Source organism: Megalobrama amblycephala, linkage group LG13, assembly GCF_018812025.1.
Source record: "Megalobrama amblycephala isolate DHTTF-2021 linkage group LG13, ASM1881202v1, whole genome shotgun sequence".
Classification (NCBI taxonomy): Eukaryota; Metazoa; Chordata; class Actinopteri; order Cypriniformes; family Xenocyprididae; genus Megalobrama; species Megalobrama amblycephala.
In genome coordinates, this window is record NC_063056.1 from 22,416,076 (window position 1) to 22,436,896 (window position 20,821).

The 20,821-nt window shown below is 36.5% G+C and overlaps 1 protein-coding gene across 4 annotated transcripts in view; it reads right to left on the reverse strand.

The window, feature by feature from the left end:
* Window positions 1–5,168: 5,168 nt before the first annotated feature.
* tgfbr2b (transforming growth factor beta receptor 2b) overlaps window positions 5,169–20,821 on the reverse strand; it is a 32,417-nt gene continuing 16,764 nt past the window's right edge. For all 4 annotated transcript variants that reach the window (XM_048152269.1, XM_048152266.1, XM_048152267.1 and 1 more), the window contains exons 4-7: window positions 14,623–15,425; window positions 11,623–11,764; window positions 7,856–7,983; window positions 5,169–6,333 (exon numbers count right to left, since the gene is read on the reverse strand). In XM_048152269.1, coding sequence (XP_048008226.1) covers window positions 6,145–6,333; window positions 7,856–7,983; window positions 11,623–11,764; window positions 14,623–15,425 — 1,262 coding nt within the window. In that variant the 3' untranslated portion in view covers window positions 5,169–6,144. The remainder of the gene's footprint in view (window positions 6,334–7,855; window positions 7,984–11,622; window positions 11,765–14,622; window positions 15,426–20,821) is intronic.

A 20,821-nucleotide genomic window follows, 5' to 3' on the forward strand; every position in this document is an offset into this window, starting at 1 on the left:
AAAAATATTTTCAAAAACTGTTTTCAACACTGATAATAATAAAAAAAAATGTTTCTTGAGCACCAAATCAGCATATTAGAATGATTTCTGAAGGATCATGTGACTCTGAAGACTGGAGTAATGCTGAAAATTCTGCGTTGGCATCACAGGAATAAATGACATTTTAACCCTTTGTAATAACCAGTATACAGTTTTTGCATTCCTGGGTCTGTTTAGAACGTAAGCTTGTAAAACATTCAAAACTTTTTTTCAACTAAAACCATATTGTATCTGATCATTAACTTCTCATTAAAGGCTTAGTTCACCCAAAAATTTAAATTCTGTCATTTATTACTCACCCTCATGCTGTTCCACACCCGTAAGACCTTCGTTCATCTTCGGAACACAAATTAAGATATTTTTGTTGAAATCCGATGGCTCTGTGAGGCCTGCATACGGAGCAATGACATTTCCTCTCTCAAGATTCATAAAGGTACTAAAAACATATTTAAATCAGTTCATGTGAGTACAGTGGCTCAATATTAATATTATAAAGTGACGAGAATATTTTTGGTGCAAAAAACAAAACAAAATAACGACTTATTTATTGATGGCCGATTTCAAAACACTGCTTCAGGAAGCTTCGGAGCATAATAAATCTATATGCTAACATATATAAAAAAAAAATATATATATATATATTTTGTTTTTTTGGCAACCAAAAATATTCTCGTCATATCATTAGGCTATATGAACCTTTATGGATCTTGAGAGAGGAAATATGCTCCCTATGGAGGCCTCACGAACATATAATATCTCAATTTGATTCCGAATTACGAAGGTCAGTGTGGAGCGGCATGAGGGTGAGTAATAAATGACAGAATTTTCTTTTTGTAAACTAACCCTTTAATGAGTAAATGTTGAAATTTTTCTTAAGTTTTGAATGTTTTTTTTAACAGTGAAATTCTTTGAAATTTAAATTTCGCAAGACCTCAGCAAAAAGCAGTTGATGCAAGAAAAGATGAACTTATAAATATATATATATATATATATATATATAAGTCATATCATTAGGCTATATGAAATGTATACGAACATATAATATGAGAATTACCAGTATGAACTCTGTTGACTTCAGTGGATTTAAACTCTTTTGAACTTATAAATCATGACTGCTCAAAACAGTCTAAATTTATGAAACCTAAACATTCTTTCTCTAACAAAACAACATCAAAACAACATCAATACTACTTTGAAATGTTTTTAAACAAAAATATTCATTTTACTTGCATAAACTGTTATCTATTTACCCTCCTTTTTGAACCCTCTTTCCTTTTACAAATTTATACTATTTGGTCTATGAACTTTTGATCTTCAAACAGACATTAATTTTATTTGTCAGTTATTTTAATTTCAGAATTATTGTGCGAGCATGTTTATAAACAAAATGCAGTCCAAATGTGAAAGAAAAAATGTGTGTGAGCGTAGATGGGTTTTTTTTTTTTTGTTTGTTTGATTTTTTTTACAAAATTAATTTGAGTCAAATCTTAACTAGCCTGGAGAAATGGAGAGAAAAAAAACCTGCATAATTTCATGTGTAAAGCCACAGTTCTGTGTCAAATAATAATAATAATAATAAAGGGTTCAAATGTATTAAAATAGAAACAATTGTTTTAAAATAAAATTGAATTTTTGATCAAATAAATGCAGCCTTGGTGAACACTGAGACATTAAAAACATTAAAACCGACCTCACATTTTTAAACAGGGTATACCAAGACTACCTTACATATAAAGCCTTTTTTTTTGTTTTGTTTTTTGTTTTGTTTTTAAATTTACAATAATTTCTTATTTTATATTTTAATTTAAATATGGCACACCGATATTTTAATGCATTTAGAGCCTGCAGGCTAAGATGGATCGCGTCTGGTTTTTGAATGAAGTGCCACTTAAATAAACTTTTTGTTTTGGGTTATTTAGGATTAACTAAACAATTAAAGATAATCAATGTATTATGTATGATGTATTATGTACAATGTATGATGAATTTAACTGTGCCCAATATGAAAACTTACCGTATGCACTTGTTATGAATTCCTCACTTCACAAGAAGTCTCTTTCACAGACACATATTTGAGGTCTCGTAAATCTTTTCTTTTAGCATATATTTATACATTTTAGTACTCCAGCTATTTACAGACATCTCTGAAAAAGGAGACTAGAGACTAAACTGTTTACTCCATCTCTCCACGACAGAACAAATGTGGATGCTCTACGGTTCCCTCTGGTCAGCTCTGCTCTCTCTAGAACACCACAACAACAACAAATGCCAAGACTCAGAACGGGCCCATAAATCCTATTTTGAGATTGCCACAGAGAGATATTTATAGGCCTTCAGCCCCACAGATACTGGTTTATTCCCCTGTCTGCTTCTTCCCCCCAGACGTTCCAGCGGTTTAGGGGCTAAAATAGTAAAGAAACAATAGACACTATAGGGAAAAGAGGGATGGTGAAAGGAACAGGGGTGTGTACGACTGCCGGGGATAAAAATGACCCGTCTGAGGAACTCTGCAGTTTTCGTTTTCTCTGTCATTATGGTCGCGGCAGTTCCCAGTCATGAATTTCAAAACTCTCACTCCCAAACAAAGCCCAGATAAACCGCTATACTGACTCCAGCGTGAGAGCTCAATTCAAACAGCCTCACGCCACAAAAGAGAGTCAAAGAGGAAGATCATTTCACTCAATTAGACAGCCGTCTGCCCCAGCTCACGCTTAGAAACAACTGAACATGCGCAGTGCAAGACTGATGATAAATACCCATGGACTGATAATAAATCAGCGTTTCGAATCATGATTCGGATCGCGTGTCAAACCACCACCAAACTGCTGAAATCACGTGACTTTGGCGCTCCTAACTGCGAATTTGACACACTGATTCATTATGCTCCGAATCTTCCTGAAGCAGTGTTTTGAAATCGGCCATCACAATAAGTCATTATTTTGTTTTGTTTTTTTGGCGCACCAAAAATATTCTCGTCGCTTTATAATATTAATATTGAACCACTGTACTCACATGAACTGATGTTATGTTTTTAGTACATTAATGGATCTTGAGAGAGGAAATGTCATTGCTCCCTATGCAGGCCTCACTGAGCCATCGGATTTAATAAAAAATAACTCAATTTGCGTTCCGAAGATGGACTGATGAGAAATAATCTGTTAATAATTAATAATAATTGTTATTTCATAATTATTTGATGTTAAAGGTAGGGTAGGCAATTTCGGAGAGGCTAGCAATAGCAAGCTAGCTTTGAAAGCATGAGATCCCACCCTCCCTTCAGAATGCTCTCTAAAGCCACACCTCCTCCAAAACACATGAATGCACCGAGCGGAAAAATTTTGGTCAAAGCCACTGAAAGGCAAGCCTGCAACAGATATTGTATATTATAGGGAGATGAGAGGGTCTGTATCTCTTACCATTGGAGAAAGCGTAGCGGCTAACTTAATCACGTGCGGCACCTCTCAGCCTATCGTGTAATGGCAATGACATCAGTCGTAACATTCCCTAGTCTGCCTTCTCTTAAAAAAAATACATTTTTATCAAGCTAAAATCTACATATAGTTCCCAACGAAAGTATTGTTTAGTGTAAAGCATGCTGAAGATTAGCAAACAGCTATTTCCCCACAAAAGCTGTTTAATCAGCATAGTGAAGCCTCTCATCCATTGACATCCATTCAAAAAACGGCCTCTGGTCTCCTTCCCTGCGTACCTCCAGAGGCTGAGTGTTAGCATTAGCTGTTACGCTTTTTTGGCTAAAGGTTGCAGGCTTGCCTTCCTGTGGCTTTGCCTGCAATCTTTAAGTCCAGAACACACCAAGCCGACGCCGACGAACTAGAGGCGACGAAAGCAGACAGCGGGGTTGGCTCATGTCGGCAGCGTCTGTGTCCAAATTTGCCCTGACACACCAAACCAACGCTAAACAGCCGACGGCCAAGTAGCATGTCCGTTCCGCGCCTGCGCAAGATGAAATGCCTTTCTGTACCAGCAGGTGGCAGTATCTGAACAGCCAGTCAGAATGATCAGATGGCCCGACGGACCGTCGTCGATTCAACATTTCGAATCAGCTGAAAAAAAAGCCGACGAGGACCAACTTCAGATGACGGTGCAGAACACACTGAGAAAACTTAGTCGGCCGACAAAGAAAAACTGCCCGACGGCCGACCGTCGGCTTGGTTTGTTCCTGTCTTTAGCCAAAAAAGCGTAACTATTTTGTCTGAATAAATGAAAAATTCAACACTAAGTCAATCATTTTAAATGCTACAAGTGGCATCAACATTATTATGTACAGTGATAAAAATTTACATTTAAAAATTACAATTACATTTACAGTGTTATTAAAATATTCATGTTTTTAAAGACTTGTGTTAGATAATTGCCAAGATACTAATTAAATTTAAAAAATGGGGTAAATTAGAAATGCATAATTAAATATCCAGTATCAAGCAAAATATTAAATAAAAAGCAGTACTTAAATTAAAAACGAAAAGGAAATGTTTCGTTGTTAACTGAAATAAAATAAGTATACTAAAGATGAAATTTAATAAAGCTAAATAAAAATATTAAAAATGACAAAAGCACAAAACAAAATGACTAAAACTTAAACTAAAAAAACTACAGAACTAATTCAAAATATTAATAAATACTATAATATTATATAAATAATATTGAAATAACAATGCTTAAAATCCCCTACAGCAACAACAGCGGGTTTTGGATTTTCTTTTGAAAATGACTAAAATCCAGTTTTACACTGTTACCCACTGGCTTCTGTGGTAAAAGATACTTTCTCACAACAACTTCTTGATTTAGAAACAGCGAAAGGTGTTCTTGTAGTAGAAACCCTGAGGCCTATGTACTGAAATGCAGGTGTCAGTTCTCCGAGGCATATTTGACAACTGATTTTCATTAAAGAGGTTCGTTTCCCACAACACTGAACTAGTGGGCGTGCGTGACAACTGGTTAATGGAATGTTTGTTAAGACTAACTGAAAACATTGTTGCAACCCGCAGCGGTATTGCAGTTAATAATGGCTGTCAATCATCATTAATATGAAAGGAACTGTCACACATTTCCCAAAACTCATAATTCAAAGAATACTACACAATGAACAAAATAAAAAAGGTGACCCATTTTTAGTGTCAATACTGTACATAAATGTATTTTAATCAAAGATTTACAATATATTACATAAAAAGTAGTAAAAGAGAGGCACAATTCAATACCCAGAATATGTGAACATATGAGGCGTTTTGTGATTTTAAAAATACTGTTCGATTAACAAATTTTTTTGGTATGTGTAGGGCTGGGCAATATGGCCAAAAAAAATCATATCTCTGTATTTTTGACGGATTGGCGCATGGCAGCGCTCGTTCACTGAAGTCTGTGAAGTCTATCTTGCATAAGGCTCGTCCACTCCTGACAGTAAAATGCATGATCTTCTAAGAATATACCTGTGAAATGCAAGCGATGCACTGAGGAAAACACCACGTATTGATATAAACAGTATTGCCTCATCCTATTTAGTTTATAAAAATATATTGGTATACCGTACAAACGCGATATACTGCCCAGCCCTAGGTATGTACAGCATATTCTTCCCTTTTTTGGCTCTCTCAATAGTGTGGGTTGAACAGTATTTACAACATACTTTTTCTTTGGCTAGCAAGAACAATACACTTCTCGGTAAAAGCAACACCAAACATACAAACACACACACACACGCTAGTATTCTTACACACTCGTGCACACAAACACACAAATCTCTCACCAAACACATTCTTTCATAAATCCAGAAAATCCTGAACTGATCTGTAGAAAGTCTTACAATCTCCTATGAATCTTTAGTGTCGAGGCAAAACATTTTCCTGATTACATTTGGCTCTTGGTCAGCTGTCAGAGGAGAAAACCCAGCGTCTGTCCAGCTCCTCTTGCGCAGTAGCCTGACCTTCCTCAGTGTGAGCTATGCATAATCTGATAAAGTGCATGAAATCTTTGGTTATGAAACAAAGCTTAATGAAAAGGCCATATTCTTCCAACTCCATCTCAATGGAAGGATCCAAACATTCAGTTTTTGCAGAGAGAGAGTGACCTTCCTCTCTCTCGCTCTCATTTGTCATCGCTCACGCTCACAGAGCAATCTTCTGGAATCTTCTCCTCGGAGCTGCTGCAGGTGGACAACTTGTCTAGGTCGTCGTCCATGTCGTTGAAGCGCTCGGCCACACAATGCGCCGTGAGCCGGGCCTCGGGATCGTGGTCCCAGCACTCGTTGATGGTGGCACAGACTGTAGCCACACCCTGGAGACAAAACAAAGTGTCTGAGCATGTATTTGCCTACAATACAGTCTTTTGTTTTGCTCATAGTTTTTGTCTTTTGATGAAAACGCCTGTTAACTACAGCTACAGTAGTTGAGCTAATCGACATCTTTGGGTTCAACTTGAGAACTAAACTCTACATCCCTGGTGTTTTTTCCTCTTTAAATCTCCCTTTTCGTCAGTCAGTATACACTACCGTTCAAAAGTTTGGGGTTGGTTTGACAGTCAAACTAATAAAAAAATTAAACAAAAGCACAAGCACAAAATTGTTTTCTTAAAGGCCATTCACACAAAACATGTTTTTGAGGTTAAAAACGTGAGACGCAGGTCAGTGAAGGGAAAAAACGAAGCGTCGTCAAGAGCATGTCAAACCAACAGGTGGCGATATAACCAATCAGAGGACTTGAAAAAAAAAAAAAGGTTATTACCGGTTCCGGTTCCAACGTCACAAACCAGAATCTTCGGTTTCACCGTCTACATGACAACAATGCAACCGGATTTTCTGAAAATCTTCACCCTGGCAGTTTCAGCGACCGTTACTACGTTTGCGTGTGGACAAATGGCCAAACCGCATAGAAAAAGCTGCGGTTTTGAAAAATACCCATGTTTGTGTGGACAGGACCTTAACTTGAGCACCACATTTTTAGAACTCCACGTCATGAGATGCTGCAAATGACGTGACGCAAGAGTTGTCAAACACGTCCATCTAGCACATTTACATTGAAAAACAATGGAAAAGTAGAGCGGTGGAATGGAAAAAACATGTTCTGTGTGAATTGCTCTTTACTCATTATCTCGTTTTCAAGCAAAAGTATCTAAACATCCTTAAAACAAGAGAAAAATAACATTTTTTGTTAAAATGTATGTATACTACAGTTCAAAAAAAATTTTTTTTTAACGATTTAAAAAAAAAAAAAAATCTTATACTCAACAAGGCTGCATTCATTTGAACAAAAATACAGTAAAAATAGTAACATTATGAAATATTAGAATTTGAAATAATTGTTTTCCACTTTAATACATTTTAAAATATGATTTATTTCTGTGATGGCATAGCTGAATTTTCAGCATCATTACTCCAGACTTCACATGTCACATGGTCCTTCATGGTCCTTCATGAATGTCCATGTCACATGTCACAATATTTTTCTCACAATACTCTTCTACATAATGCAGTAAGCTTTAATGAACAAAATCAATAGAGAACAATCATATGTTTACGTTGCTAAGAGACAGAAGCAGCAACAAACACATTCAGTGGCGCAGCGATACTTATGTAATTCGGTCAGCTCTATGCTTATGGGAATTTTGCAACAGCTTCGAACGCGGCTCAACCAATCAAAAATCAAGGGTTGGAACTATCCGTTTTATAATATATAACTAAAGCTATTTTTCCACAGGAGAACTGTTCGCTTTCCAAAAGTTGACAAAATTCTTATCTCTCTGCTAATATGCTGTTTTTTTCCATGTTCTGAGATCAAAATACAACCCTATGCTCTTTTACCTGGTGTTTCATCCAGCTGTTGGGGATCTCTGGCCTGCCCCGGTCTCGTAGCACGTTGTCTTTCATGCTCTCCACACAGGGGTGCTCTCGGACTTTAGAGCCGAATGGAGGTTCGTAGTCCTTAACCTCTGTGAAGACAGACACAAAACAATCAGATTATTAGACTTATGATCTATCTGCTTATAAAAACATGAAGAGTCGATCTTTTAGAGCATTTCAGAAGAAGTTGGAAACTCCTAAAGCTGGAAGCAAGCCCTGACGGAGGGGGGAAAGCATGTTTCATATGTTTCAGAATTCTATCCAGTCCTGAAAAACCTAAAAAGTGTAAATGCAGCAACTGGAGAAAAATGAAACAAAATCAGTTGCTCCATCAGAATGGCAACAATTTACAATGCTGAGTTTGTGGATCATTTGTTTTGTTCATGAAAACAAATTGGTGAAATACGAGGCTAATCACTGGACTGTGCCAGCGAGCTCCAAAAACAGATTTTCCAGACCTTGTGAAACTTGCAACTGCAGAGGCCCAATCATATATCTGTCTTCAGCCTCCATAGCCAAGTACTCGACCAGAGCTAGCTATAGATAACACACACAAACATGGGGTGCTAAACAGGAAAAAAAATCTGCAAGAAACACCAAAACCTCCCATAAAACAGCGGTTATTGTCCTCTTCGTGGCCAATATAAAACCCATTACAGCAAATGATGGTTGATGAGTACGTTTACTTTGGAGCGGCTTGCTCTTGATTGGAGAGTATGTTTTGTGGTTCTTGCCCTGCACTCTGGGCCCACAGGAAGGGGCTAGGCCAGCATACAGCCCAGGACAGGAAGTAGAGGACTGTGATTGGGACCCTGCGGAGAAGCTGACTCCACAAGCGAACGCATCCTGTTTTTGACAAGTGGACTTCCCCTGTTTCAGCTCTTAAACAAAATACTCCCACCCCTGTGGTGCTATTTCTGCTGTCCTCTGTGCCCTGTTTGTGGCTCTGACCCCAAAATGAGAATTTAGCATGCATGCAGTCTGCAGATGAGGACAAACAGCCGTCTGTCTGCAACATTAAGGTCACCTAGTGTCTTTCTTTTTTGGTCTCCATCTCTTTTTCTATACGTTTTGCTTTGCTTAAGAGGCCAGGCTCCACAAATGCACTCGCTATGTGAGGAATGCCGTGGTTTTTGGGAACAGATGTCCTGCCGGCTGAGGCCTCCCACCCTGGGCCCAGCTAGCGCTATCCAGGGAAACGCTTTTTTACTACAGTTTCCCCTTTAGATTAACTGTCTGCTACCTCCACAGACCTGCCTATCTGAGTCTCTGTCTGGGAAAGAGTGCAAGAAGAAGAAAAAGAAAAACAGTTTAAGGGTGTTTCTTCATTCTTGAGCACTTTTATGTCCCAGAGGCTGATTTTTATTAAAATTAAAAACAGCTTTTTTTCTTTTTCTTATACAGTATATAGTATAAGGCAACACAGTAAAACTTTCTTGGAAAATTTTCATCATGCCTTCATCATTCACTTTTGTTACGTTTTATTGTCCCAGACATAGGCTTTGAAACGTAGAAAAAAAAAAAAAAAGTTTAAAACTAAAACTAAAATAAAAAGTGATGTTAACAAACTATTTTAATATTTACTATTTGAAAAGCATTTATATAATGAATAAAAAAAATATTTAAAAAAATATAAATATATATTTTGTATACTTACTTCTATTAAAAAACATGACTGTCCAACAGTTTTTTATTACATTATTTTAATCACTCTGAACAATTTTGCCCCAATAATTTTCAAATCAAAATCAAAAAGTCAAAAATCAAAAGTTAGTGAACTTGGTCACTAAGAAAACTACAGTATCGTTGAAGAGTAGCTTGTGATGTTAAAAAAGGTAAATTGTGCAAGGTAAATATAATTTCCAGACAAACATTAATTTTAGCAAATTAAAAAGTTTAAAAATATTATTTGATTGCATTTAGGATAAATAAAATGCTAATTGTTAAACTGTGCAAGATTTTATAAACTGACAGTTTAGAAAAAAATAAAAAGAGATACTATTTTCATTAAATAAAACATCCATAAATCACAGTGAGTGAGACAGTCAATCAGGGCAAACAGGAGGTAAGATTCCTGCTTAAACACTTTGACCTATTTTAAAGTTGCCTAGAGAGCAATGCAGCAGCAATGTTGCCGGAGGATTTTTTCAGGCTTCAGTCAGTGTCTTTTGGGGTGGATCATGAGAACACAATTCCCTTGACTCTTCTGCACGTCTGTGAAGAGCTTGAGTCAGTCAGAGGCGTGGCGGCAGTGAATCTGAGACCTGTACTGATGGATGGCCACCCTGCATGGGGTTCTGCCACCTGCTAGCCAGCTGCTGTCCTCCATTTACTTGTTTTCCTCTCTTTCTCTGATGAAGGGAGGGAGTTCTCCTTGACTGGCAGCGTCTCAAGTTTGCTCTACTACTCTCGACCGGGCAGGCCGCACCCCGTGCTAATTCAGGACTTACTAGCATACACACTGAGCCGCAGCAGCAGAACAACGCAGCCACAGCTTTCCATTTCACCATCACCCACACATTGACTTTCTGCAGTCTTATGTCCCGAAAACTTCCTTTACCCCTTTTTGCAGGAGATCCCAGGTTTTTAACATTGGTAAAAAAAAAAAAAAGGAGCAAGGGCTTGAAGAGACAGACCCTGGGATGTCTGTCTCTACCCCCCTCAACACAGGCTGGAATGAGACAGTCTGTCTGGCTGAAAACACCTCCAGCTCTTCAGATAAGCTCCAAGCAGCATGGCAGGAGGACTCCTGCAACCCCTGTCAACCACAGAGGGCATGCCGGGGCATGTGGGTAACACAACTCTACAGGCACAGGGACAGGGAGAGAAACAATATACACTTGCAAATACACTCATACATGCACACTGTCACTCATATTCCCAGAGCGGATTTAAAGGGATTCATGAGCTTGCGATTCGATTTTGATTCAATATCTATTCATTTGGAGGCACATGGATATAGTACATGTTAATTTTTCTTCATCCATTTCAAATGCAAAAGCATTTAGCACTTAGCCAAAAAAAACCAAACAAACAAAAAAAAAAAACCAAAAACGCCAGATACTTAAATTTTCTTCAGTGGACCATCATTTCACAGTGCAGCTACTGAAACATTTTCAATGCAGGAAAAACCCTGATCACAACAACAAAAATCCCTCTCTCTTCCTCAATTTCCACATGCATTTATGTTTATATTCACCGCCATAACTAATTCCAACTTTTGCTGTTGTATTTCATAAATATGAGAGCATAAATAGTCAATGAGTGACAGCTATATATTGTCGTTTACGCCTATATCTTGGTGTGCCAAGAATCTTCCCACCTGACCAAAAAAGGGAAAGTTCTTAGGAAGCACTTGACATTTCACACATTCCTTACATTCCCCAAATAGAGTGAGTACACCGTACCATCTCTGCTCGTTAAAGAACGACTCCTCCAATAACAGGAAGCTGCAAATCGGTCAAAACACAGTGTGGGCCGCAATGGGCTTTCCATGCAGTGTACTGAAACAATAGCCCAATGATGGAAGAAAAAAACAAACCAAAATGCCACTGACAGAATCAGACAAAAAAGCAAGCCTATTTTCATCCCTGTTCTCCCTGAGGGACAATTACAGGCAGAATAGAAATAGAATAGCATTGTCTCAAGTTTACTAACCATATTGATTTGGGAAATGCCAAAATAACAGTAATGTTTCCAAGTGAGAGCTTTATGATGGTTGTACTCACCACCGATGGCATTACACCTGGACGTGATCTCCCACAGTACCAGGGCCATGGAGTAGACATCGGTTTGCTTGAATGACTCGATGTTCTCAAGGTTGATCCTCGATTCCAGCACTTCTGGAGCCATGTACCTGGCTGTACCCACCTGAGAATCAGATAAATAGAATACTTATTTAACTGTAAATAATTTGATATTGTCTATCTATCAATGTCATGACAACACAGCACTTTTAATAATAATAATAATAATAATAATAATAATATATTTTGTAAATATTTGTTTTATATTTATAACAAATATTAATTAGTATAATTAATTATTATTTGAAAATAGTGTTAATAATAATAATAATAATAATGATAATAATACATTTATTTTTACTATTATGTCATGACAATACAAATCACTATTATTATAAATAATTAGTTATATTAATAATAATAATAGTAATATATTTTTATATATTTATTTTATATATTATAATTATTATAAATAATTATTGATTATTATTCATTTGAAAATATAATTAATAATAAGACATTTATTTTTTACTATTGTCATGACAACACAAATTATTATTATAAATAATTAGTTATATTTAAAAATAACCATAATATATATTTTTAAATTTAAAAAAAAAAAAAAAAAAAAAAAATATATAATAATAATTATTAATAATAATAATTATTTATAATTTGAAAATGTTATTAAAAATAACACATTTATTTGAACTATTATGTCATGACAACATAAATTATTATTATCATAAATAATTAGTTTTAATAATAAAAATAATAGTATTTTATTATGCAAATGTAAAAAACAAAAGTATTATTTAAAAAAAAATATTATTATTATTATCATTAACATTGATCTAAATGAAAAGTTTACTCACTCCTTCCATATGGATTCAGATTATAAATTCATCTAATCATTCATTGATTTTGTTCAGAAAACTGTTTTGAGGGTACCAAGCTTCTTTTGCATCCTTTTCTTTATCTTTAAAACATGCACAACTCACTTCATTACTCAACTTCACTTTAAGAGTACAAAAGGTCACACAGATGAACCAACAAAACTAAAACGTGATAAATTAAACAACCTCAGCACTGAAATCTAAACTCCCTTTGAATGTGTTTAGGGTCACTGCCTGGGACCAGCAGAAGGTTGACAAACATCAAAGCACTCTGGGTATGGAAAGACGATCAGAGTCAGGCGATTGTTAGCTAGTTCATTACTGATTCACTCAGCGCCTTTTGTCTTTTCATTTTTAGCCTGTGAATCATAAATCTGAGCAGACAGTTTGTACAAAGGGCACACATACATACATACACATCTGCACATGGTGAGATGCCTGAGGGGACTTTCCCTGCAAGTTATGACAACAGCCCTGCCACTGTAAATCTGCACAAATTTACGTATACGTCAGCGCTTTACCTGGCACTTACAAAGATATAAAAGCATGTGAATCTAAATAGTCTGATGCACTGGGGCTGATAAAATGTAAGTTAAGCTGCTTCAGGTGACAAACTTCATTATTGAAATCAAAGAGGTAAAATTTAAGCAAAAAAATTAGGAAAAATTGCTTTTTATTTGAAGGAATTACAATCCCATAAAACAATGCAACTGACGTAAATAAATAAAAAAACAATGGTATAATATAAAACCATTGATTTATAGTAATTTGTTGGAAGAATAATAACTATATTTAAAATTTATTGCAAAAATAAATAAGATAAAATATAAATAAATAAGATGCCTGGCTTTATTACACGATTCACACAATTCACATTCACACGGGTGGACAAGATCTCTGCTGATCTATTTCATTGCTGATCTCTCGCTTTCATTTGTTCACAGATTGGTGGATCTTAAATTGAAATTACGTTGACTAAAGGCTTCAACAGTCTTCAGAGTTTATGGTAGGTCTGTCTTAAAAGATTTATGTAAATCGATCGATCACTTAATAGAGAAAACAAATGACTTGAGTTTACATTCATTCTGAAGAAATTAAATATATAGGCCTACACTGTGCATGCATATATAAAATTTTGGTCACACTTTAGTGTCTAATTCTCAAATTGCCTCAAATAAACTTCTAATTACTGTGTATTAATGGTTAGTAAGGTAGTTGTTAAAGGCATAGTTCACCCAAAAATGAAAATTACCCCATAATTTACTCACCCTCAAGCCATCCTAGGTGTATATGACTTTCTTCTTTCAGCCAAACACAAGTGCATCCAGTGATGATAAAACATACTCCACGCGGCTCCAGGGGGTTAATAAAGGCCTTCTGATGCGTTAAATGAGGATATTTGTCTTACTCAAATGCACCGATTTGCTTCAGAACGCCTTTATTAACCCCCCGGAGCCACGTGGAGTACGTTTTATAATCAGTGGATGCACTTTTTTGGGCTTCAAAATCTCATCCTCCAATCACTCCCATTATAAAGCTTAGAAGAGTCAGGATATTTTTAATATAACTCTGATTGTGTTTGGCTGAAAGAAGAAAGTCATATACACCTAGGATGGCTTGAGGGTGAGTAAATAATGGGGTAATCTTCATTTTGAGGTGAACTATCGCTTTAAGTTTATGTATTGGGTAGGATTAAGAGATGTAGAATATGGTCATGGAAAATAAGGCATTAATATCTGCTTTATAATTACTAATTAACAGCTAATATCCAAGTAATATGCATGCTAATAAGCAGTGTTGGGGGCAACACATTACAAGTAACTTGAGTTATGCAATCTGATTACTTTTTCAAGTAACCGGTAAAGTAACACATTACTTTTCATAAAAAGTAACTAAGTAACACAATTAGTTACTTTTTTAGGGAGTAACACAATATTGTAATGCATTACTTTTAAAAGTAACTTTCCCCAACACTGCTAATAAGCAACTAGTTCATAGCGAGAATTGGACCCTAAACCTAAGCGTTACTAAAATTTTTGTGGCAATAACAAAATTTTGCAGTAAACAGACAGAATGCTGAATCTACCTGCCCACTGTTGGCCAAGTCATCCACTGACAGTGAGTTGTCAAGACGGAGGCCAAGCCCAAAGTCACAGAGGCAACAAGTGAGGTCATTCTTCACCAGGATGTTAGAGCTCTTCAGATCTCGGTGGACGATGGGCACTTTGGGCCTCCCGCAAGGGGTGTGGTCACTATGCAAATGAGCCACACCCCGGGCCAGCGAGCCCCCGAGCACTCTTAGATCCTCCCAGCTGATGAGGTGGCGCGTGAGGTACTCCTGCAGGTTCCCGCGTGGGTGATAGGCGGTGATCAGCCAGTACTGTTTCTCCACCTTCCTCTCCTCGGCAGTCAAGAAGTGTAGAATGTTCTCGTGCTTCAGATCGATGTCCGAGAAGATGTCCTTTTCGTTCTTCCAGGATGCGTATTCTTCGTAGGGGAAGATCTTTACCGCCACCGTCTCAAACTGTTCCGAGGGGCTTTGTCTCAGTTTGGCTTTGTAAACCTCAGCGAAGCGGCCCTTGCCTACTTGAAGGTCCAGCTCAATGGGCAAAGGTTCTGTGTTGTGGTTGAGGTTGTTGGCGTGCGTGGAGCTGCTGTCCGAACGGTCGTCGTCCATCATGATGGCGCAGGCGTCACTACAGTCCAGCGGGCCTTTGGGGCCCTTGCGTTTGGATGGCTTCTTGGTCTCCCACTCATCAAGTTTGCGGCGACGGTACATGCGATACCAGTAGAAGGAGGCGATGACCAGCACAGCCAGAACCAGGAGGGGCAGCAAACTGACCAGGATCACCAACACCACCTGGTTATTCGTGGGGTCTGGACCAATAGCTGGAGAGAAAGCAGACAGTGTCACAACATTTACCTCTACACAGCACAAGGCAAATGTTTGTATCAAAACTAGTTATGTACATCTTATAAATCAATACAATGTAAAAAGTTAACAGTTCAAAAAAGTAACAGTTCATCATGTATACAGAATTTACGATACCAAGAAATTTGATCATTTTACAAAAAACATTTTCTATGAATCTACATAAAAACACATGTTAGACAAACAATATTCCCCATATGTTGTCCCAATTATCCTTAAAGAGTTGCCTGAACAAAACGTTTTTCAGAGGTCAAGACTTTACCTCATATCAACTGTGTAAGAAATAAATAAATGACAAATCTATATTTCTTGTGCTGCTAACTGATCATTTGTTGAACAAGAAATCTTTAATTGCCCTGACGACAATTTATTGGCTGAAGGCATTTTGCATTTAATGAATGATCCAATTAAAACTGGCTAAACAATATAGTATTACTGGGAACATTTATAAAAATAAGTTAATAAAAAATAGCATTTATTTATTTATTAAAATTAATTGAATAACATTTAATTTTATTTACAAATGAATAAAAAAATTAAAATAATAAAAATAATTATTACTATCTTTATTATTTTGATAAAATTTAATATATATATATATTTTTCATTATTATAAGACTAATTATAAGATTAATTCAATTATTACAAAATGTTCACCAATAAATGATTAAAACTAGGAGTTTATAAAAGATCTCAATGCATCATGTCACATTATGAAGTAAGAAGTAGTGATGTTTTGTAACACCATTGTGTCCTAAAGCAAAGTAAGTCACTCTGAATTGGTTCATTAACTACTTAGCAGAAATGTCCAGAATTTAGAGCCATTTCAAATTCCAGCTATAACCATTTAGCTGTACCTAGTTTGACTGAACTCTTAATCATTAACTCAGTTTGTGAGCAGCTTTTCCTGCCACATCAGGAAGCATGAGTGAAGCTCACACAGTGGGAGTCTGTTCAGCGACTACATCCTTCAAGGGAAAGTTTACACTGCTACGGTGTGCGCTTGCCAACCGGAGGATTGGCTTGGAAGCCCTAGCGCTGCAGGTTCAATCCAGAGACAAAGTGAGACCTGCCAACTACGTGGGCAGAGAGTGGAGTCAGTGTTTCGTCTGTCTGCATTCTTCCATCAAACACACAGACACGCCTTATCATTGAGACACAGACATAAAAAGAACAGAAATGGATACACGACACTGGGAGAGGGAAAACGTCAATAAATGCCAAAGCGTTTGGCAGACAGAACAGTCAGCAAACGCATACATAAAGCATAGATGTGTGGTGCAGAGGGAACACTCAACCCTTCACATACAGCAGCAGAAACCTCTTCTCCAGCCAAACAACCAATATAAACATGCATGAAATCACAGAGCCTTTTCCAGCCACATAAAACAGGATGCCAGCCACACTGCTGTGGTCCATGACATTATCAGCTAATAAGAAGCACTTTTCTGCAGGCTCTACTGTTAAACACATCACTGTACATCTGTGCCAAGGTCTTAACAAGAATCAAGTGGATTACGCTTTCCAAAGCCTCTGACTCACAAGTTAATCTATTAAAATTTAATTGCTTCTCATGTCACACCAAAAGGCATGTTTCTTATTAGTGCATTAACAAGCACCACTATTTCTATTACCATTGCTCATGCTTACTGGAAAAGGATTAATTAAAAGGAACAATAAATAAGATTTTTGTATTAAAATATCCCAAAAAACAAAAACAAAAAACTAGAACAGTGTTATATATTTTGTTGATTTGTTACATTATCCTAAATGTTTCCAACAAATGTTTAAATCCAGAGAAATCCGCAATTTGAACCAGTGTAACGACCCGTGTCATTGCGACGCCTGTCAGTGACGTCATATCCGCGCTACCCTCCATTTCCAGTTTTACTTCTGTAGAAACCAATGGAAACACCTTAGATGCTTTAATATATTAAGTGTTTTAGATTTGAGATTTTGGATACCTTTATTGACAGAATATTAGTCATTCTTATATAGCTCAACACGGTTAGTCTTATTGTTTGAATCTCATTTTCTTGATTTACCGCGAGTAACATGTTTGTACCATGCCTCAGAGACAACACTATTTGGTCAAGTGGCTAACATAGCATAATCAGAAAGAGCTTTATTTGAAGTAACAATAATACAGCATTTTCTCTGCCATACAATATATTCACTCCACCGGCCTTGTTCCGCTCCCACGGCTCTCGGCCCCGCCCTGCTTCATACCACAGTAACGTTAATAAAACATGATTTTTGCTTGAGACCTGTCGGATTGCTTTCCATCAGCTGTGGAGGTGAAGATGACAACTGTACGTTTCTCTGCTAGAGGTCACCTATTCGAAACAATAACAAAGGCATAGTCTGATGACACTGTGTAGTGGAATCATTCCATGCTCATTCACAGTGTCATCAGACTATGCCTTTGTTGTTGTTTCGAAAAAGTGACCTCTAGCAGAGAAACGTACATACTGCGCCTATAAGGGGATCCAGAATATTGAGTTTTTAATTTAACAGTATTGGTCAATATTAGATATTAATTTGGTTATTTCCGCCTATGTTTACATTACCTTTGCCTTTCTGTAGCTTAAACATCAAAGCATGGTGCAAGCAACGGCAAAGGTCATGGGTTTGATTCCTAGGGAATGCATGAATTGAAAAAATTCAGTGCAAGTTGCTTTGGACAAAAGTTTCTACCAAATCTATAAAATAAATGTAATTTTTTTTTTTTTGCCACCATCTAGCGCTTACTTAAAAAAAACTCTAATTTAAAAAGCTATTACACAAACTCAATATTAATAAACATTTTTCATATTGTAATTGTGTTGCCTATATTAACTAGCATTTAAACAATTTTAGTGTTTAACGATTTTTTTACTTAGATAAATTACAATACATTTTTTAAATAAACATTTTACTTTTTTACATTTATAGGTTAATATCTTAAGCCATTTCTTTCCATAAAAAAATTATCAATTATTTTTTTCATCATGGCACTCACAAAAAGCTTGTGACTTTTTAAGATTTCAATAACTTTTCCAGTTAATAAAATCTCCGAACATGACATTTCACATATCCTTTAAGTTTACTGATTTGACAGGCCAATTCTCTCCACCCTACTGCGAACAAGCAAACAAGCTTCTGCCTGCTTTGATTTGTTGGCTGGGCACATTGTGAGCTTACTTTTGAAAATGTCAGAATTCAAAGTGAGGATTCCCATACTGTATTATTGCCTTCTGGATTTGCCCTGTCCTGAAGTGGAGTACTAAGATTGATAACATGCTCTATATGAAAAAGACAGACCTGTTACTGTTTGTTTGTTATGACTACGGCTTTGTTTTATAGCATGGCTCATACCGCAAACAAGTCTGACTTTTCTTTTTTCTCTCTCTCACTAACACCGTCTTGGTCTCTGGTTGGCTTTCTCGGTGTGACTAAGACCTTTTAACTATCTGCTCTATAACCGGAGGCCAAGATTCCTCAACATGTGAGTGTGGGTGTGTTTGCAAGCCAGCATATATACGTGCAGGTCAGGGACAGGTTGAAAATAAAGTCTATACAGACAGACTGATCCTCAGTTTGCGCTCTTCTTCCTTTCCTTTATGTTCTTCTTTCCATCAAAATAACCTATGATAAAAGATCAACTGAGTAGAAACATATTGTCAGGTTGGAAATATTCCAGTGAGACACAGACACATGCTGCTACTTATTTGTCCTGTCAGGCAAATGGCCTGGATTGTCATCCTGGGAAAGAATAATGAGTACTTTCCACAAGATCTGAGAAAGAATATTTTGGCATCTATCGTTTTGTGTTTTGGTGTGAAGATGACACTGATGTGTCAAAATAAGCACACATTATATATATATATATATATATATATATATATATATATATATACATACACACACACACACACACACACACACAGTATAAACAGTATATACATAGATACATACATGCATACATACGTGTATACAAGTTTTTATTTTACTTGGAATTGCATAATATGAATATAAATAAAATGATAATAATAATTAAATATATAATGTTTGTATGTATATGTACATGTATTTTTCATTGAGTAGTTTTTTATTTAATGTATGGTTGCTGAGAGAAAATATCTGCAAAAACTAATAAAAAAATGTGTCTATGGAAACTGAATCTAAATAGAATAGTGTCGTCAAAAGTACCAACCGCGATACAAAGTCGGTACTGAAATTTTAAAAATGTGACGCTTTGAGTGCTGTTGAGCAGATTCGTAAACACCTCTGATTGGCCATTGTGTTCACACATCAGATATGTCTGTGATTGGCTACAATGACAAAACACACGGGAGTGTTTAAATTTGAAAGAGTTTTGAAAGTGGGAGCGGGAGCATTTGAATGCAGGCGCCTATCAGCGGACAGTTACATTCCAAAAATGTAACAGTGTTACATAATTAGTTGCAGAAATCAAAGTGCACACAAACAGGAAATCCGAGGAAATTAAACTACAGAAATGACCTACAACAACCTAGTTGAGTGTGAATCTCGTTCAGTGTGCCACTGTGATGGTATATACACTGTTGCATTGCATGTTGTGAAAAAAAAAAAAAAACACGAGAGGCTTCCAGGACCTCTAAATCAAGACGCCTCCAAGGTTCCATATTCACTTCATGTTCCTTCCGATTGAGCCAATCAAGTTTACAAGTCGAATAACAGAAAAACATGTGTGCAAACCACAATGAAAAGTGCAATGCTCCTGACAAGCTTTACGAGTTGCTTATTAGAAACAAATGTACACTTGCTGGAGCACTCAGGCAATAATGGCCATCATTGTGAAGAGAGTAGCAGCAAATATGTCTGCATCAATCATCAATGACATCAATCTGTCTTCATATCTCATCATCCCATTTCAGAGCCAAATTGAACAAACTGTAGAACATGTTGTTACAAAATCACTTTCACTTTAAAAATCAAACATTTCTGTGGTTCACTTTCAAAAATGTTTCTGTGGTTTGTGCTTTCACTCATTGTTTCCTTTCTGGAATGTCCATTTCGAGGAACAGCACTAATATTCTGCAGGTGAATTAGATACATTTCAGCAGAAACTACATTACAACATTTCATTTTTTTCTTTTTTGGTAAACTAATGACAGTAATCCACAGTTAACCATAGTTTCTCCATTTCCCTCTTTCGCTCTATTCATTTGTCTGGAGTTTTGTCTAGAAGACATAATGATGTATTCATGCTGACAGACTGTTTCTCATTTAAAATATTCAGCAGTCATGCGGCATTCAAATTTGAAAAACACCATACTGGCTCTGAATGTGGAACTGAAATCTTGCAATACAAACCCACTGAGATATATAC